The sequence below is a fragment of the Anoplophora glabripennis genome, unplaced genomic scaffold (assembly GCF_000390285.2).
Source record: "Anoplophora glabripennis isolate ALB-LARVAE unplaced genomic scaffold, Agla_2.0 scaffold245, whole genome shotgun sequence".
Taxonomy (NCBI): domain Eukaryota; kingdom Metazoa; phylum Arthropoda; class Insecta; order Coleoptera; family Cerambycidae; genus Anoplophora; species Anoplophora glabripennis.
Window position 1 is genome coordinate 3,788 of NW_019416417.1, and position 20,561 is coordinate 24,348.

The 20,561-nt window shown below is 32.4% G+C and overlaps 1 protein-coding gene across 1 annotated transcript in view; it reads right to left on the minus strand.

Annotated features, from left to right (window-relative positions):
* Window positions 1–16,861: 16,861 nt before the first annotated feature.
* The window catches only part of LOC108905287 (protein bowel), a 155,455-nt gene continuing 151,755 nt past the window's right edge, over window positions 16,862–20,561 (minus strand). The window contains exon 3 of the mRNA XM_018708088.1: window positions 16,862–19,677. Coding sequence (XP_018563604.1) covers window positions 18,606–19,677 — 1,072 coding nt within the window. The 3' untranslated portion in view covers window positions 16,862–18,605. The remainder of the gene's footprint in view (window positions 19,678–20,561) is intronic.

The following is a 20,561-nucleotide window of genomic DNA, read 5'->3' on the forward strand; positions in this document are numbered from 1 at the left end:
TTAAAAGTATCCGAACCCCACCTAAAATTACTTGCCGACCCTTGGTCTAGAATATTATGCGGTAAATAAAATATGCAAAAATTTTATCCCCACTATTTTTTTTCTATTAAAGCTTGTCCGCCTTCGCCCCTATGTGTGGGGCAAACATGAACACCCATTTATTTTGATTGAAAATTCATCTTTTGGCATAGAAAGAGACGAAGGCGGACAAAAAATGTGTAAAAAAATGTTTTATTAAAGGAAGTAGCATTAAATGCAAAAAAAACAATATTTTCAACAAAAACGCTTTATTCAAGGTTATGAAACAAAATCATTAAATATTCAAAACAAAAATATACCTTTTGCAGAAAAAACAGAAACAAAATCTTATGAAATTATTTTTTGGGTGATTTATTCAATTCAAATGCTTTTATATTTTTCTAAAATGGGGAACTGATGCCTGTCGAATACTTTCATAGCCCCTTTTTATATTTTCTAATGCCCTCTGCAACCTTTTTTCATCATAGTTCATAAAATTCAAACCAACCTTCTTTTTATAACTCCTAACCATGATGTCCGCCTTTACCCCACCTGAGGATAATTTTTTATAAATTAATTATTTAAAAGTAAACTAAAAAAAGTATGGTTATCATTTTGCGGCCACATGTTATCCATACATTATTTAAGACTTTAGTGCAAAAACATTTTTTGCATATATAAGCAATACCTGTGGGCAACAGTTTGTTTCCAAGATTTTAAAAAATTGTAAAAAACGAGTTCATATAAAAAGTTACCTGTACGCTTCTGCCATATATAAAATCAAACCAATAACCGTCCAGTATTACATCCTAGTCTCTACTGACGCCATAGAACCGATTTTAAAATTCTTTTGCAAACCAGTGGCTTGTTCTTGAAAAATATATTCGTACACGTGCGTCTGTCCGCATTCGCCCCTACTACTATCCGACTTCACCCCAGATGACGGTCCCAATTTATAGTGAACCAAGTTAGCTTAAAATTACGCATTATTTCGAAATAATTATGGGAAGCATGGATTTTCCTAAAACCTTTTGAAATTACTTGGAGATAAGTATTAGAAAAAAGTTATAAACTTATTTTTGTACGCTAATTGTTTTTTAATTGTTTAACCAATAATAAACAATTTTTTTCGAATTCTTTCAAATTGACAATCTAGGGTTTTTTGACGTCACTAACAAGAATATGACGTCAAAAAATGAAAATTCAAAATGGCTGATCCAATATGGCCGACTATTTTAAACAATTTATTTAACAATTATGGATTTTAAATCAAAACTCGCTCATATTTGTAATATAGAGGTTCGAAAGATGAAAATTATAAATGGCTAAAGAGGTTTTATTGAAAATATGTTTTATTTCTTCAAGGTCATGGTCAAGGTCACCGTTGATTGCTCACTCAAAACCCTGCAACTTTTGTCCTAATAATTTTTTTGTTTGAGCAATATTTTCTGAGATAGAGTGGGGTTCCAAACTTTTGGAACACCCTGTATATATATTAGACTCATGTCTGTGTCTACATTAATAAGAGAACTTATATTCACAATTTCAGATACAGAATATACGATTTAAAAATGAATATTAAATCAATTCATCAAAAAACGTTATTTTTTTGCTGTTATAACAATTTTCCACTTATTACTATAATTAAAAAAGTTATTTTTCGCTGGATTTACTTTTTTTAAGGTCTTAACTTAATTCTTTGATGGTTTATTAAACAAAAGAAAAATTTTTTTTGTACATTATTAAACTTTATTTAACAATAAATTTCACGGATTTTTCATGAAATATTTTTATTTTTTGTTATTTTTTGTTTTTCAACTATTATTTCAATTTTTTAAGAAAAATAAAATGCACCATCTTAAAATAGAGATTTTAAGCTTTAAAATGTACTCTCATAAAGTTTCATTATCACATTTACAACTATAGTTTTTGATCTATAAAGTATGGCCAAAAAGTCAAATTTGTGATGTTTTAAAATTATAGAATATGATGGACTCAATATTTTTCAAATTAAATTTTTAAATTTTTTTCCATATCGCTCACTGTTTCAATCGTCATTTGAAGAGTAATCTGTAAATGTTACAGATATTTATTTTAAATATTAAAAGAATGACAGCTATTTTATTATTATTGTACAAAATTATAGAATGACGTAACTTTGTATATGTACTATATATTTTCTTTTCTCAAGTTTAAAGACATAAAATTTTAACAGCCGGATGACTCTTCTTTCATTTACATTTTTGTGAGGTCGATTTGATAATTTAGATCAAAACTTTATAACAAATTTAGTGTAGCGCGCTCGGGGCCGCGCGCTCTTCGAGGGCTATACTTGGGGGCTGCCCGTGTCATTTTTCGTACGTTAGAAAAAAATTCTACAGCCTTCAATTCGCATTTTAGAAAAAAACTTTATTAACATTTTTTATGTAAAATTTCCTGTTCTTTCAAATGGCGCAGTTTTTTTAAATTATATTTTTTTATATATTTTTCAAAAACTGTAATTTTGCTTTTTAACTAATTTGTTAAATAAATAATTTAGCATACACTCTACAGTTGGTAACTTTTTATATGTTGTTTCTGACAACTTTACAAAGCGAAAAATAAAAAGTTCTCTCTTCCAGTAATTTTCCCGATATCAAAATCTATTTTGACTCCACTATTATTTAGTATTTGGGTAATTTTACTAAAATTTTGGAAAAGTAGTTTTTTTGGGTTATAAACACGAATATCTGCTTCGCGATAAATATACAGGGCGTTCTGAGAGCGCTTGCCACTGCTTTGTACCTCCAGATTTTTTTTAAGAATCGATATTTTTGTAAAATGATTAATTATTTTAAAACAGCATTCGATTTGCTTTAAAAAAGATGTCCTTGTTGCATGTCGCTGAAATGCACCGTTTTAGAGAAGATAACGTTTAAAGTAAGTACATAATAAGTTTGAAAATAATTCATAAATTACAATAAATTATTAATTCAAAAAGTTGTTACAGTTAGTAATGTGGTTCTTATAACATTTGAAAACGTAAACATAAAACCTAACACACAAAAATATGACAACATGAAAGATACTATATTTAAAAATAACCATTTATAAATGTAATAGCAAAAACAATTTTTCTTTTAAATTTGATTTTCGAAATGTCCGCCATTTGCTTCAATGCATATTTACATCTTTTTAAGAAATTTCTTCTAACTGTTAAGAATGTCGGAAGGATATGCTTAATATCATTTGCTGCTGCTACTACAATACTTTGCCACAATTCATTTCTGGTGTTAACGGTAGGGCAAGAATAAACCAGAGTTTTAATATATCCCCATAAATAAAAATCCAGAGAATTCAAATCTGGACTGCGTAGAGGCTATGAATGTTCACTGTCTCGTTCAATCCACCGATGGGGGAACATGTTATTTAAATGATTTCTTACTGCTAAAGTAGAATGGGCAGTGGCACCATCCTGTAACTACAACATACTAGCCCCAGTATTTACAGAAACATCTAGCAGATCGAATAAGTAATGCTGGAGGAAGTTTAAGTAATCATGTCCATTCAATATTGCTGGAAGTTGAAAAGGTCCTAAAAGGTGATCTTCGACTATACCTACCAAACAGAACATTTAATTTAAATTCGTGCTGGAAATAACACTTGTACAGTTTGGATTTTCCTCGGATGATGTGTGACAATTTTTATAGTTGAAAACTCCTCTTCTTGTAAATATAGCCTCATAAGTGAATAGAATTTTATAAAAAATGGATTTGACAAGAAAGACCGTTTCTTAATAGGGAGGAAGACATTTTACATTTTGACACCTTATTGACAAAAACCTGAGCCGCAGTACCCGCGAAATTGCACGTAAAATGGGTGTTTCATCATGTATAACGTGTGTACCTGTGTGGTATCTTCGCGCTTAAACGGTCCTGTGAATTTAGAATTTCTCCCCCATCCTGGTTTAGTAAATGATGTTCCGTTAATTTGCATGAAACAATGGTCTTAATGCACCACGTGCTTGACTTTTTACACACTCGTTTTCCACATAGAGCATAATAGACCTGTGCACAGCCGAACGCGATGTCCCGATGTTAATACTATAGATTTTTTCGTTTTTGGATACAATCGATGAAACATCACGCATATGAGAAAATTTCCGCGGTCTCTTAGAAGAATTATTTATGGTAAGAGTTTATTTCTATTATTTTTTTATTAATTTCAATGTCAGAGATGTGTTTTAACTCAAAACCCAATAAAAAGTATTTTATAGTAAATATTTCGACTGACAAAAAATATTTTGAGATGTTGCTATGTGCATTCAAAATTGTCTGTTTCTTTGATGATTGATGACAATTTATTTAACTTGAAAACATAACAATTTAAAATAATGAAAATTGTTTTTTTCGTCGCTTTCTACCCCTTTGAAGGAACGCACCTGTAAACGAATATAGGTATTTTAAATAATCTACATAAAATAATTTTCTTTCACAGCCAGTTTTAGACGTCTAATTAAATATATTTTCGTTTTATGTGTGTTTCTTGAGAAATATTTCTTGAAGGATCTTTCTGAAAGAAAGGAAACTGATTTCCTGATTTTTATGCACTTTGAACTTAGTTTGCATTTAATAACAACAAAACTGTAGCAACCTGTTCCCTACGTTATAAAATACCGCAAGTAATGAGAAAGACTGCTCTTATGCCCATAAACTGATAAATAGCTAGCGCAGCTGCAGATTCCAAATAATTATAATTTAATTCAGAATCTCAGATAGCTTTATATGAAAAATTCTACCTCGGGATATTTCCTGAGCAATACATTAAATTTTACAGTTCACTAAGTAAGCAAAATAAAACATTAAATTGTATTTTCACTTTAATGTGATTGGTAATACATGAATTTATTATGCAAAGCAGTCGGCTTTAATGGTAAAGTAGGTATGTATTTACTTCTGCATGTCGTCTCTACAGGGTGTTTCTAGTCAACCATTAATCAGACTGTTCTCTCAGCGTTTGAAGTTTATTTCTGAAATTTCTGAGAGGTAAGTAGTAATGTTAAACGAAAATTAAAGAAAACATCTTGATGTTACTAATTGGAAAAGGTATAGATGCATTTAATTTTTTTTTGTTCGAAGATAAAATAAGCATGATAAAATAAATGTAATATGACATTCAACTATGGGAGCGGATAAGAGAATAAAAGAAATACAGGGTATTTGGTTAATAATAGGTACAGATTGAAAGATAATTCTTAGCGTCAAAATAGAGCGGTTCAAATATTACTCCTTTTTATAATTTAAAGGGTGTTAAAATTTAAAAAAGTTCGACCTCTGGCAATATTTTCATAATTATTTTATTAGTTAAGCAAAAATTTCGGTATGTTTTTCAAAATCATAATTTCAAAAATAATATTAATTTTGTGTTAACCGGTCACCAATGGTTATGTCGTGGAATGGCTTGATCGACTTTCCCAATTATCAAGATAGTTCGGGCTGTCGTGAAACTAAAAGATTAGAGTGGTCCAACGAGCTGTGGGTCTCGATTAGTTCCTTGGATTCACCAATCTTATCATCCTTCGGCACATTGTATTTGGCTTCAGGATAATGGTCCACGCTCTAATTTGAGCCCGGAGACACACTTGGATATTTCACTTGTTTTTAAGTTTAAAGGGTTAGTTTTTCAGGATTTCAACTGACCCTAGACTGTTTTGTACTTGGGTTTTAATAAGCACTTCAGTTTATAATAGTTATTTGAAGCCTCCGTATAGCGCCTACAAGCTTTAGGAACTTTTTCAATGCGCCTCTAAGGAGGGCAGTTTTAGGGCTGTTGTATGGAAGTTTAAGAGCTGGGAACCTTAGGCGGGCAGCTTGAGGACTGTGTGAATTTTAAACTCGTGTGGCTATTTTTTCTGAGAGAATATAACTCAAATATAGATTTTTTAATAATTTTACGCTTTCTTATTGACTTTTTGAGCACAATAGATATTGATTATAGACATTTGCATATAGAATTGTTGCAAAAATTTTGATCGTGCTGCAGGCACTGGCCAGGCACCAAACCCTGGTTACTGAACTGCCGATTTACAGGGTCGACGTTCGATCACTGATGAAGGGGTCTCCGTTGGTTTCTCTCTTGCATGTTCCGGTTTAGGGTGGCTTCCTCGATCCTTGCTGGTTTTCGCGTCTACCATTTCTGCGTCTCGGGAATGTGACATCCTTCAGGATGGCTTCTATTTCGTTACAGTTTTTTGTTTACTTCCATTAGATCCAAATTTCGTTTAATTCGGAGATTTTTTGATCTCCGAAATTTGGACCTAAAACGGCTTCGCGGATCTCATTTCGCGGACTGCTGCGGTTTTGGGTTACATGGAGCGGTTTTCAATATGACGCGACTGCGGATTTTGGAAAGTGAGATGAAATTCTCCATTTCCCACGCGCCGCGTCATTCTAGGGCATCTAGGTTGACGGGGTAGTCCTTCGTCAACATTGACCAGCATAGATCAATTGGTTTATTGATTGATTGATTTTATTTATGTTGCTCGAAGCGATTTTAAGAGCGGCGACGGGAATTTGGAAAGTGAGGTGAAAAATTGGAATATCGTCCTCGGTACTAGATATCAGCCTCAGCACTAGCTACGGTCGATCTGGCATGGGATAGTTCTTTCCGAATGGAAAGTATGGTAACATTTTTGAATGTACACGTACAGGTTTATTTATATAACATTTTACCCCCCTTATTTTTTTTATTTTTTTGGAGTTAGACAAAAATAGTTAAGATAAAAGTTGTAGGGAATCTTTCTGTGAGTTTAGTAAGTTTATGAAAATAGAAATTATACAGGGCGTTCCAAATATACGCATCAAACTTATGTTTTTTTAAATGGAACACCCTGTATGTTATACGATTTTCGGAATCTCTGCCTCTTCCTGATTCCAACAATGTATACATGTTGTAGTTTTACGTAACAGTTTGCTCAATATTCTGTTTTGAAAGACTGAATCTCGCAATGGGCAATATAAAAATTGCTATGGAAAATAAAATTATAATATTAAATATTTATGCTCTATTTTAAATAAGTATTATCTAGGTGCTGCTTAACGGCATTTGTTGTGTATGCTGGAGCGCAGACAATATTTTGCACATCAAGAGCATTTACCAAATTACATATTTCTCTTCTGAGAAGTTCAATATATTTCAGTCCATTAAAGAGATAAAATACTGGACCTGTTTTGCCTCCGAATAGAGATATATTGATGTGGATTTTCTGACGTCCAGTGATGTGTATTCCTTCTATTAAAACCGCAACTTGTTGTAAAAGTGGCCTCATCAGTCCACAAGATAGAATCTAATAAATTATAAAAACAAATAATAATAGCAATATCAAACATAATGGCAGTGTTAATAGTAGTAGTAGTATCGTTGACGCTGGCGATAGGTACTTAGTAATAGTAATTGTAGTAGTAATGATAGAAGAAGTAGTAATAGTTGTTGTTGCGGCAATGTGATAGTATCAATAGCAGCATTACGAACCTATAAATTCTTCATTTTGTAAATGTCTATCTAGCATTATTTGTCAAAACTCGCGCCGCCTATTAGTGTCATTTCCATATAATTTTTGTACCAGGCGATAACAATATGATTTATATTTGTTTACTTTCAATACTCTCTGAATCGAACTCCAATATATTTCCAAATACTTTAAAGCATATTGAATCGAAAGTTTCGGGTTTTCTTGAAAGTAAAGTAAAATGATTTCTTGCATATTTTCAGTTATAACGTTGTGGAGTTTATTTCTTTTTTCCTTATTTTTTACCGTACCAGTATTTCTCCATTTGTTGTAGATACATTTGATATATATTTTATGAGGTTTACCTCTTGGGGGGAGTCTTCGTGCAGACTCGCGTCTAGTGCGCATGGCATTCTTCTCACAAGAAAGATAACATTCAACAATATAATTTTTTTCATCTATAAAAGTTATAAACCATTTTCAAAGGATGTGTCAAATCGTCAATTTTGATATTTATTTTTCATGGCGAGATTCAGTTTTCAATGCAGAATATTGAGCAAATTATTACGTAGACCTACAACATATTTACATTGTTGGAATCAGAAAGAGGCAGTGATTCCGAAAATCGAATAATATACAGGGTGTTCTATTTAAGAAAAACATAAGATTGGTTGGTATCTTTGGAACTCCCTGTATAATTTCTATTTTCATAAATTCATTAAACTCACAGACACATTGCCTATAACTTTTATATTAACTATTTTTGTCTGACTCAAAAACTAAAAAATTTAAGGGGGGGTAAAATGTTATATGAATAACCCTGTACTTAATTGCCCATTTTGTCCTTAGAGTCGCAATTTCATCTTTTTGATTATTCCGTGCATATTTAAAATTAAGTAATTTTGTTGGCTTTCGGGCTACATGTTTAGAATGGTCATAACCAAGAAACTTTTCTTGAATACAAGAAACTTTTCTTGAATACACTTATCAACGATTAAATTTTTCGAAACATATTGCGAACATTAGTTAGTGTCGGTGAGATATAACTTAACTAGATATTGCGAACTTTTCTGTTGTTGTCTTTTGTTGTTTCTCATAATATTATTAACTAAATACTTTAAGTTAATGTCCCTAGAACATACGATGTCACGAAAAATCTTATTGGATTTTTTAACTTTCGACTAGTAAAAAATTTTTACAAAAGTTAATTTGTGTACAGCAGCGTTTATAAAGCGTGTCTCACAAGTAACCCATGATTTGAATTGTGTGCCATTTTCATTCCGCTGTAGTAAACACCTTACGGTTAGACAGAATGAAGCACTATATGACGGATGAGCGAGTAAAGACTGTGAAGATTCATTACAAGTACGGAGAGTGTGTAGCTGAGACCGTGCGCAAATTACGTGAAACTTTCGGTAGAAGAAACGCCCCGAATGAAACAACTGTTAAAAGATTAGTTGCGAAATTTGAACAAACAGGTTCAGTTGCAGACAATAAAGCTACAGGCTGACCTCGTACTGACCGTTCAGCCGAAAATATTGTTGCGGTGACAGATAATGTGAGGGAAATTGTAACTTCAGTGCACCGTCTTGACATTTCGAGAGACAGATAGTTCTTTTCAATACTTTACTTCTGAGGCAGAAAGCGATATGTCTCTCGAAACGTCAAGAAACCTAAGCCAACGACGTGCAACCAACCGGGAAAGTGTTCTCCCAAGCTATTTTTATATTACATAAAATTAAAAAAAAATGTGATTAGGTATTCTTCTTTTTTGACTAAACCCCATTTTTAAGCATTTCTCGAGTTTTCGAACATTATTAAATACAGTTTTTAACGAAAACAAAACTTAAAAGCACTGCTTAGGGAAAATTTCACATTTTGAAATTTTTTTGGACACCCTGTATGTTTTATTTCATATTTGATTTGAACTTTTTATCAAGAATAACTTTTTCTCGAAAAATAAACAATAAAAAAGTTACAAGAGTGCGGTACCCCATCAGGGGACACACTATACAGGGTGGTCCAGATTTTAATAGACAAACTTCGGGAAAGTACTAAACAACAAAAATTAACATCAGTTTGCTCTATGACCATAGGCGCAGAAATCCACCGTTTATGAGATACAGGGCGTTGAAATTAACAAAAATAAAACAATTTTTTTAAATATCTGGAAAACCGATTCATCAAATTTATCCAAATTTGGTACACATTCTTTTTCAAATATTTCTCCTAGTTCTGTATGTAGACAGACTAAATTCAAAAACCAGTGGCGGAGAAACAAGGATATCGTTTGCTTATTTAAAGTAAAACTTCTACGCCACTGAATTAATTGGTAATATGAATACATTTTATAACGGTCTGAAATATTCCGGATGAAAAAACAATGTTTTATTTTTGTCGAAAAGCGAATGGTTTACGAGTTATGAAACATATTATCCAAGTAAACAAAGCATTGAAATCGGGAAAATAAAACAAATTTGGGTGGTTCAGATTTTAATAGACAAACCTCAGGAGAGTTGTAGACTAAACAACAAAAATTAATACCACCTTGCTCTATCAACATAGGCGCAGAAAGCCACCGTTTATGAAATACAGGGCGTTGAAATTATCAAAAATAAAACAATTTTTTTAAATAACTGGAAAACCCTTTGATCAAATTTATCCAAATTTGATACACATTTTTCTCTATCATATCAAGCATGTCGAGCTCAACTTTCAACTAACACGAACAACAAGTAAAGTTATATGAAAAACAAATTAATTAAATCAATTGTTCGATCCATCTCCAAACTCAATGCACTTTTAGATCTTTTGGTTATAGAATTCACAGCAGCTCGGATTAAAACTGGATTTTGCTTCAAATTAGTGCAGGCCCCATTTAGCCTTTGCACTAGCTGGGCCCTATTTGCTATAGGAACGGCATAAACGTCATTTTTCTAGGTTACCCTATAATAATCCAAAATATTTAGATCAGGTGATCTAGGTGGCCAAGGTATGGGACCATTTCGACCAAACTATCTGTTTTGGTAGTTCTTTGTCAGCCATTCACGAACTACCTGGCCAGAATGTGCTGGTGCCCCGTCCATTTGAAACCAGGTCTCGATTCGTAAACTCGTAAACCATTCACTTTTCGACAAAAATAAAATAATGTTTTTTCATCCGGAATGTTTCAGATCGTTATAAAATATATTCATATTACCAATTAATTCCGTGGCGTATAGAAGTTTTACTTTAAACAGGGAAACGATATCCTTATTTCTCCGCCACTAGTTTTTGAATTTGGACTGTATGCATACAGAACTAGGAGAAATATTTGAAAAAAAATGTGTACCAAATTTGAATAAATTTGATGGAGTGGTTTTCCAGATATTTAAAAAAATTGTTTTATTTTTGATAATTTCAACGCCTTGTATCTCATAAACGGTGGCTTTCTGCGCCTATGTTCAAAGTGATGTTAATTTTTGCTGTTTAGTACTTTCCCGAAGTTTGTCTATTACAATCTGGACCACCCTGTATATTGAATTATAACTTTTTACTGGATTATCAAAAAAGGTATAAGAGTTTGCTTATTTTATAGTATAGGACACTACTTATTTACTATTTCGTTGATCGAGAAATTTGTCAACATTTTCGCTGTGTTGAGTTCCTGAAAATCGTGCCCAGATTTTCATAAATAAATTCCAAATACTGCCCGAGATCCGTCCAAGTGACGATGACGGTCGTCCAGTATGCGATATTGAAATCTCCGAGGCAAACCTACATCGTTTCTCATACTCACTCTCAGACAGACTATAATTGGGCCAAGCCCACATGCTTTTTCTGAATTAGTTATGCCGGCGAAGACTTTTTGCTTGAATACAGACTGATGTATGCCTGTCTAGGAAGGTGTACAGGCATTGTTCTACAATTACACTGTCACCGCGTTTATTTAATTCAGGTAACTGTTCGACACTCCTCCACAGTAGCAGCCAGGTGTGGAGCAACACTCTGTATGCATATTTATAAATGAATATTTTACGACGTCGATAAACGAAAAAAAAAACATATCAGCTCGCCGTACAGGTTGAATTCAATGCATACATATTCGTTTAATTGAATTTATTTATGGTTATGGGCTAGTCCTGTATGATATATTTTTCATGTGGGATTTCTAATTTGTATTAAGGAAAACAATTCGAATTTAAACCTACGTCGACGTGGGTCAACGGTCATAGTTATCTTTTGTCGATTAGAGGTATTTCGGACAGATATTTTGACACTAATTTTTGTACGCGTTTTTATTGGAATTCATTAGCATTTAAAACTGTGTTGAATAGGTGTTTCTTTGGTATCAATTTACCATCTCAAATTTCAAAACCATAGACGATTTTTTATCAATTTTGGAACAAGTCGCTGAACTCATTAACAGTGGTGTAACTATGGGGAACTTTAAATAATGCCCCACCCTAGCATTTTTCACTATTAACGTTCAAATATACAGGGTGATTCACTCATAATGTCATTTATTTCGGAAGACTTAATAAAGACAGAAAATCGAAAAATTAATTTTCCTCGACCTTTAAAAAAATAAAAAGAATACCCATTAACTCCTGTTCCTATTAACTCGGCGCCCTACTTTGCATTATATTTAGTGACTGGGAACGCGTCGGCGCGCCACAGAGAACACTAATTTCCCAGTCGTCTTACGATTGGTTTCAAAATCATAGTGCAGTGAATCTCAACTTAACAAAGTAATGGACAGTTGAGATGATAATTAATTGAAAATAATACTAAAAACATACATTTGTTTTAATTAACAAATAAATAATAATTGTTAATCTTTAAAATGTAAAAAAATATCTTATTCATTCATGTGTCTACATAAAAAGGTCTGTTTTTGTCGTTCACTATTAAGAACAAAATAAAAGCTAGGTTAGTGACCGGATACGGTAGGTCAAGATTCACTTAGCGGACAGGAGCGGTGCGAAAAGGGTTTAAATAATTATTTGAAAATATTGTTTTATGATGCGTTTTAATATTTTTTTAATCACATATTCGTATTCTACTCATTTTTCCCTATCTTCTTCCCTTAAAATTACTGACATTATTACTGAATCAACTTGTATTAGATTGATGGATTGGTTTAAAAATATCCATTTTTATGCAATAAGTCAAGTAATGTTCTTTTCAAATTGGATGATACTATTTCTAAAGTATTTTTACTGCCGTCCATATTGAAAATATTCTAACTTACACTTTAGTGAGTTTTACTTTTTTAGGTCCATCCATTTTATGATGTTCCACAATTCCAGATTGTAGTAGGTTAAGATTGATCTCTCTAATTTGTATAGAAATAGGCCTAATATATTCAAATTAGTTCTAATTAAAGATTTTTGTATCCAAAGTAATTTATAATGTTATTTATTTGTTGCATTTTCTGTTATCCCTTCTCTTTAATTAAGTCAATAACCCCTTACGCCAAAAGAATCAGTCAAAAGGTTGATTTTATAAGTTTAATTTTGCCTAAGAAACTAAATAATTCTTCCCTGTTACACAATAGTCACTATAACATATTACACAGTTAAAGTTTGATTGAAGTTGGCTTAAAAGAGCGAATTTTATGAACCTTTATAATGCATAAAAATTGGGACTTTCTAAACGACTTCACTGACGTTAACTCTACATGTGATGCATTTTACCAAGATATTTATAATACACAACCGAAATCATAAACAATATAAAAGTTAAAGGCTATCATCACAATTAATTTAAAACAACTCGTAACAACTTTCACTTAAATGAGTTTAGACGTTTGAGACGCTTAATAAAAAATCAACTAAATTTTGCTGACAATAATTATCTTGATGACTGCCAAGCCAATATTAAAAATGACCATAAAAGGTTTTGGTCCTTTCTTCAGAACAGTGGCGGCTCGCCAGGTGACGCAAGTGAAGCACCTAAAATTTTCGTTTGGTTGTGCAAAATAAAATTATTTTTAATTTTATAAAAAATTTATAATTTAGGTATAATTCTATATTGAAAATGCGTTGTGTTTGTTTGTTTTATACGCAGAAATATACAGAATAGTTGCGCGGTGAACGCCTGCTAAAAAATTGTCTTAGCTAAGCGCAAACATCAACCTTGTACCATACAACGTATATCATAAAAGTAAGTGACGCGGATCGAAATCAGTTTGGATTCCACTTCACTTCGTAACGTTGTTTACGGTTGTCATGGCAACGAGGCGGCCAACACGTGAGTAAACTACGGCGTGGGGAACGGAGTGACGCGGAAATTGAAGCGGCGTCGCCATCGTCCATCGCCTGTCTCGATACGTCGCCGTCGCCCAGTGCACGATTGTAACGGTTCATTGTTAATATTTGTTTTGTATCGATAATTGTAGAAATGTTTCCTATGTATGATCCAGTATGTATTTTATTGGAAACGCCATTTTCCAGATGGAAAATTGAGGACAAAAAGGATTTTTTAAATTGTGAGAGACCTGTGCCTTCTCTACAGGGTGATAGATGTAGAAAAAAATGGAAAGTTAAAAGACAAAGTGTACGTTCGTAAGTATCTGTACCTATCACTAAGTCCACGAGCCGAATTAATATTTCTATTTCTTATCAAATCTAAATGAAAATCATTCTCGCGAACGTCAATTTTTCAATGTATTCAATAAAAACAAAACTGCAGTCTTTATCATGTTTGTTCCAGATAGATGGCTAAAAGATAATAAGTAAGTGTAGAATTTTAGTGAATACCCCTTCACATTTAGTTATTTATTTGGCTCAAAACGTTTGAATCTTACAAAAAAAAACAGGACGAAGATATTAACCTTAATTAACTAATGAGATGGAAACTGATCATTGAGACGTAAAAAACACAAAAACATTAATTTAGTTAGAAATTTTGAAAAAAAATGTTTCTCAGATTTGTTTGTAAATTTTCGAACCAGAACTTCAAAATTCCTTTACTTTTTTAGTATTAATTAAATAAAGTGATGGATTAATGAGACGTAAAAAATACAAAAATATTAATTTAGTTAGAAATTTTGAAATAAAAAGTGTTTCTCATATTTTTTTTGTAAATTAAACTAGAACCTTACTTCTTTTAGGTATTGTCAAAAAATATATTTTTCTTTTGTTTTTTCAATACATTCAACCTAACTAACGATTTTTAAAAATTAAATATTAATGAGCCAAAATATGAATGATACCTACAATTCACTCCTTGAAGAATACCTAAACCTAACTACCAGTCATTTTACTCGCCCTTATTACGGTTGTATATTTGGTAATCAAGAAATGACGAATACTTTCTTGGTGAGTGAATTAAAAATATTTTAAAATCAGGACACGTCAAATACTGATTGATTGATTAATTGATCCATTGATTGATTGACTAATTGATTGAATATTAGTGATATGATTGATGTATCAATATTAACATTCATATTTTTATTAATGTTTCTGCCAATCTTTATTTTAACATCAGAATCTAACCTGCAATGATCACACTTAGGTTTAAAGTAACTTGAAGGACATAATCTAACATTATCATATAAATGTTTAAATACTTACCTTATATTGCAGTCGTACGAACTGTTAGTTTGTAGTGTCTAGAGTAATGTTATGATGATAAACATCTAATGGTAAGTAGGTACATAATTCAAAGCTACCTCAGAAACTCTGTAAGATATACAAATATAGTGTTATTACTCTCTGATATGAAATATGAATTATTAATAAAGTACAAATGTGGTTATTTGGAGAAAATGAGTATGTGATGTTTTGTTGTTTTCAAGACAATATTGCTTATGAGGACTGACAATTGCAAAACAGGAACAAAATTTGGTAATTATTCATCAGAAAGTGATGTCATGATCATTATTAGTTTAGTATAGCCTACTTCCAACAGACGCAGTCGCATTTGATTGGAAACAATGAATTTTGAACCTTATGTAAGCGTTATATCGAAATGCTCATGCGCCTGACTGTTGGAAACTGTTTTGGAATTTTTTATTACTCTAGGAACAAGATTTATACAAAGAACCACGAGTACTTTTGAGATAGAATTCCAAGAAAATAATAAGCCAATAAAGTTCTGTTATCGGAACTACTGTAACAATTTACCACAACAGGAGCGTGCCTTGAAATTTTCCGCATTATTTTCAGAATACTAATATATATACATATATATGTATAAGGTAGATTTTTTGGATTAAAATGTGTTTTTTTTCTTTTACAGTACAGTAAAGTACAAATCATAAATAAACTAGAAGATAATACCATTATAAACACGCTGGAGGACAACAAAGGAATAAACAATGAAACACGTATTTAAGTAACCTACTACAGACCTTACCTACAAATCACAGTATGCACTGCAAGCTGCTACCCTGAACGTCACGCCGCCAATGTCTTTTTATCTCAGGTGTCGAATACAGTTAATTCAAAGAAAATGACGCAGGGGTCTTCTTGGAATTCAATCTCAACAAATATCGTACGCACTATATTAGAGATAAATCGTTACAATAAATTTTTTCTAAAAAATGTTATTACAACAAAATTAAATTTAATATTATGTACTTTGTTTCATAAATATACATACTTTCATCATGTATTAAATTATATTGAATTTAGGTGTATGAGTTGAATAACGTGAATGAAACTGTTTTCTATCTTTTACAAAATATTTAATTATAATACCTAATGCAATTTCAGAATTCAGAATGACTACAATACACACATCTAATCGTGTTTAATTGAATATATTGAATTTCGAACAATGTACAGAATTTAGTTTTTGTACATTTCATAGTCAATATTTACTACCCTTGGAATTATTCCTCTTAGTGACTTTCCCATGTAAAATCAAGGAAATAGTAACATTTTTGAGAGTTTGAGCATAAGCTGAAAATTCTGGATAACGACAATTTCTCCTAAATTTACAAAGAAATGTACCTTTTTATATTTTCAATCTTAGTACTTTCAAATTGCACTAATTAAATTAAATTGAAATAAAAAGTTTGTGGCATTTGGCATGCCTCTAAAATAGTGTTATTAGTGTTTTATAATTAATATACAATAATTACTAAATTTATATGTTCTGTTCTTAATTTTACCACAATTGCCACATTTGTTGATTCTTTAAATCGTAAGGGAAATTTTATAATCACAACAAAAAACCCACTTTTAATTATTGTATTTATAAATCTGCAATAAATAAAAACAATCGTTATTCAAATATTTATATATTTAATTTGTATGTTTATAATCCGGTTTTCCAAACTTAAATCTTTTCATTGGGATATAATTTAAATAAACGTTGAATTTAAATTAGGTAGTAAAACGAAAAAAACACACACTACTGTTTTATTGTTTATTTACATTACTCAATCACATAAACTACAATCTTGTAAGCTTATCCTTTAGGCAACATCTAAATACGTTCTAGTAAAATATAATTTTCCATATTGTTGTCCAAAAAGAGTTAAGGCATCTTCGATATCAACAATTATGAGATCACGCTTATCCTAAACTTTTCATAAAATTTGGCACAACCCCCAAATCAAAGAGAACTTCTAAAGTACGGAATTTTACGTATATATCGTGTACAGTATCATTTCCTTAGACTAAAGAAATAAATTATGAAAACTAAAAATAACATTTATATTTTAGTTTTTGTACCATCATTTCTTTATATAAGATAAATACTCACACAAATTCATACCAATAATTTATTTAACATGAAACAAACATAAACCTTAAATATTTAACTATAATTAAATCTCAAATTAACTATACTAATAAAATTGCGAGAAAAAGGTCCCTCCATTGTTTGTACAAATTACTACTTTACAAAGAAAAAATAATAAAAATATTTACAGAAGGAATATTATGATAACTATACAAAAAAAATATTATAAACAAAAACAGAGAAAATAAAGTTACAAATTTGAAGGTAACAATAATCGTTTTCGTTATATTTTCTCTCTTTTGACGCAACAAAAGCAAACCTGAGCTGTCAAAAACAGAGTGTATTTACATTGACAGTATTGAAACCAACTTTTAACAACAAATTCATTTTTGCTCACTGGAGTGAAGAAATATTTGATATTCCAAAAATATTTAGACACTACACTGGTCTTTACGTTAACGTACATTGCGTAATATAAATTTTTAAATTAGGGATTACATTTAATTTTACAAACAAATTTTTGTTACAAATTTAGATTAAGAGAATCTATAAAAAATGCAAAAACAAGATTAAAGTAATAAAGTTTTAACTTTTAACGAATAACAGAAACCAAAAATTCTTTAGGGATTCAGTTAAGGTAAGTCAGTATAACATCTTCACGTTTCGTAAGTTAAATTGAATAAACTTAAAAAAAATTGTATTGATCGATCATGATCAATATAAAAGCATGATCGAATGCGTTTGCTAATTTACAGTATCACTTATTATCTATTGAAAAAAATAATAAAAAATCAGCCGAAATATAACCCAATCAGTTTAACTTATACTATTTAGTACAACTCTAAGTAGTACATGAAATAAAAAACTCAATACTTTGCCAAAATTAAATAAACTTGCTGTGTTCAGCGATTGGTCGGACCGGTCAAAGTCGTTCAGCGGACAAATATTTCGTTGGTCAGCCCAATCTGCTGATTGGGAATATTGGGCAGGTTTTAATACAGTTACTAAAGGCCGTTCAGCGAATTGTTTGACTAAAGAAGTTTGACCGAACTAATCCGACCATTCGCTGAACACAGCCTTAATCTGTTTTGATCAAAATGAGGAATATATTAAAAATATTGGTAATTTAAAATAATATGACAATGCCAGTACATTATTACTGTCTCTCTTCAGTTCAAAAGTAGACTTTAAATACTTATGCAATAAAATAAGTAACATTAATTAAATACACACATTTTAACCAATTACACAACAGCAAGCACCAGTTTTCATCCTTGTATCAAACGTTTTAACACAGCGCAACTTGCCATAAAAAATAAATATTTTAGACACATCAGGAAACATTTTTAGTAACATTGGTAATAGTTACAGTACTCGTAGTTCCTTCACACAAATACACTATCACCGAGCATTCACGGTATTATCTCCCCATAATATCCGCTATAGTAAATCCAGTCTTCTTAGGTGGCCTTGGCGGTTGTGGCGGCGGTCTCACTGGTTGCTCTTCGTTCTTCTTCATACTCAAATCACTAGCTACATTGCTACAACTGGTTCCAGCCTTAGAAGGTCCAGGAATAGCAGGACCAAAAATCATGGACGTACCAGTATCAGGTGGCTTTAAAAACGTCCCTGGACCTATAGATAACGTGTGGCTCATACTCAAGTTCTGCGGCGGCATAGTTGTCGGGGGATGGTACATCCTTAAGTTCATCGGTGGCGTATGAGATCTACCTGTATTATACGACGATGAGGGTCGTTCTTGGTCCAACGCTCGTTTACGGAAAGGTCCCAAAAAGGTCGGTTCCACGCTTTCGCTTTTAACGATAAATGGTTTTTGTTGATGTGGAGGATGTAAGTCTCTTCTTATCTGGAGCTGAGGCATCTGAACCGGTTGTGGTTCAGGAGCTACTTCTTCTGAATCATTTACAACGTCGGGGCAATCTTCCTGACCCGGATCGATCTCTGGATCTTCCTCTAAATCCTCTTCATCGTCTATGTCGTGACGATAATCGTGCCTGTCAAGAGGAGGTCTCATAGTGTACGGGCTAGACGAAGAACAAGGTTCGTGGCATTGAGTTATTCCTGGAGCAGGCGAGCAAACTCGAACGTCTCTGTCGTCCCTGGAATCGACAGAGGGACTTCTTGGCCTAGGTGACATCCTCTCTCGTTCCATGTCACTTCCAGGTATGAATCCGTCTCCCAGACCATCAGCTGGGACGTCGCCAACAGCATGGGTTAAGGCGTGCCGCCTGAGGTCGCAGTTCCGTCTGAAAACCTTACCGCAAGAGTTGCATTCGTAAGGTTTGTGGTCGGTGTGGGTGAGAAGATGTGTCTTCAGGTTTGAACGCTGGTTGAAGGAGCGACTGCACACGGGGCACTTGTGAGGTGATTCTTCCATGTGGAGAATTTTGTGGACGGCAAGGGTACGAGACTGGCAGAAGCCCTTTCCGCATTCTGCACATTTGAAGGGTTTCTCCTTACTATGGATGTATCTGGAACAAAAAGAAAAATTTGTATTAACCAATATGATGGACAATTAGTCAAATACAAAGGCCGGGTATGTACTCCTGAGGCATAGTTTTTTAAAAAATAATTTAAGAACGAAATGTTTTCATTTAAACTACAAAGAAAGCTATACATGATTCACACACAAAATTGAATTGTATAATTATAGCAAATTACCACCACTGCGCATTTTTCACATTTCCAAAAGTGTAGTAATAAGTATCGAAATACAAGAAACATTTTAGTAAGTTTTATTTACCTAAACAGTTTCGCTATAACAGGTACAGCTTATTAGCAATATTTAAATTGTAGCTAATGCGTTTCTTCCCATTTTACACATTACATAGGAAAGAAATGATAGCACAAATAAATCTGATTACAAATGTGGAAGATTTATCGAAAACTACATTTTTTCCAATTTTCCAAACAAGTATTGCAGTTGGATCAACTATGAGTGAAACACGACATGCAACGTGTGTTACATCTTATATGGTCACTGTTCCTCAATGACTAGGTATTTAATTCGGCCTAACTGGCAGAGAGCGACCTGCTATTTCGCAGGTGCCACTAAAGCCAAACCAGTGCCGCGTTAGCCAAAACGATGTTTTTAATTAATGATATTGTGAGAACCACTACTTTGAGGACTAATACCTCGACCAGCACTGAATTACACCAGCGCAGCTTAAATTATTCGTCAGCAAAACCACCAAACAGATACCGGTTTCAAACTTAGTAGTATTCATCTCGCTATTTTGACGTTTATCTACAAACATGGTGTGAAGATAGGTGAGATATAACGCACACTGCTACTCGATGTTTAGACCTAAACAGTAGGGCCAAATATGCAGAGACCATTTAAGACATTCCTTGC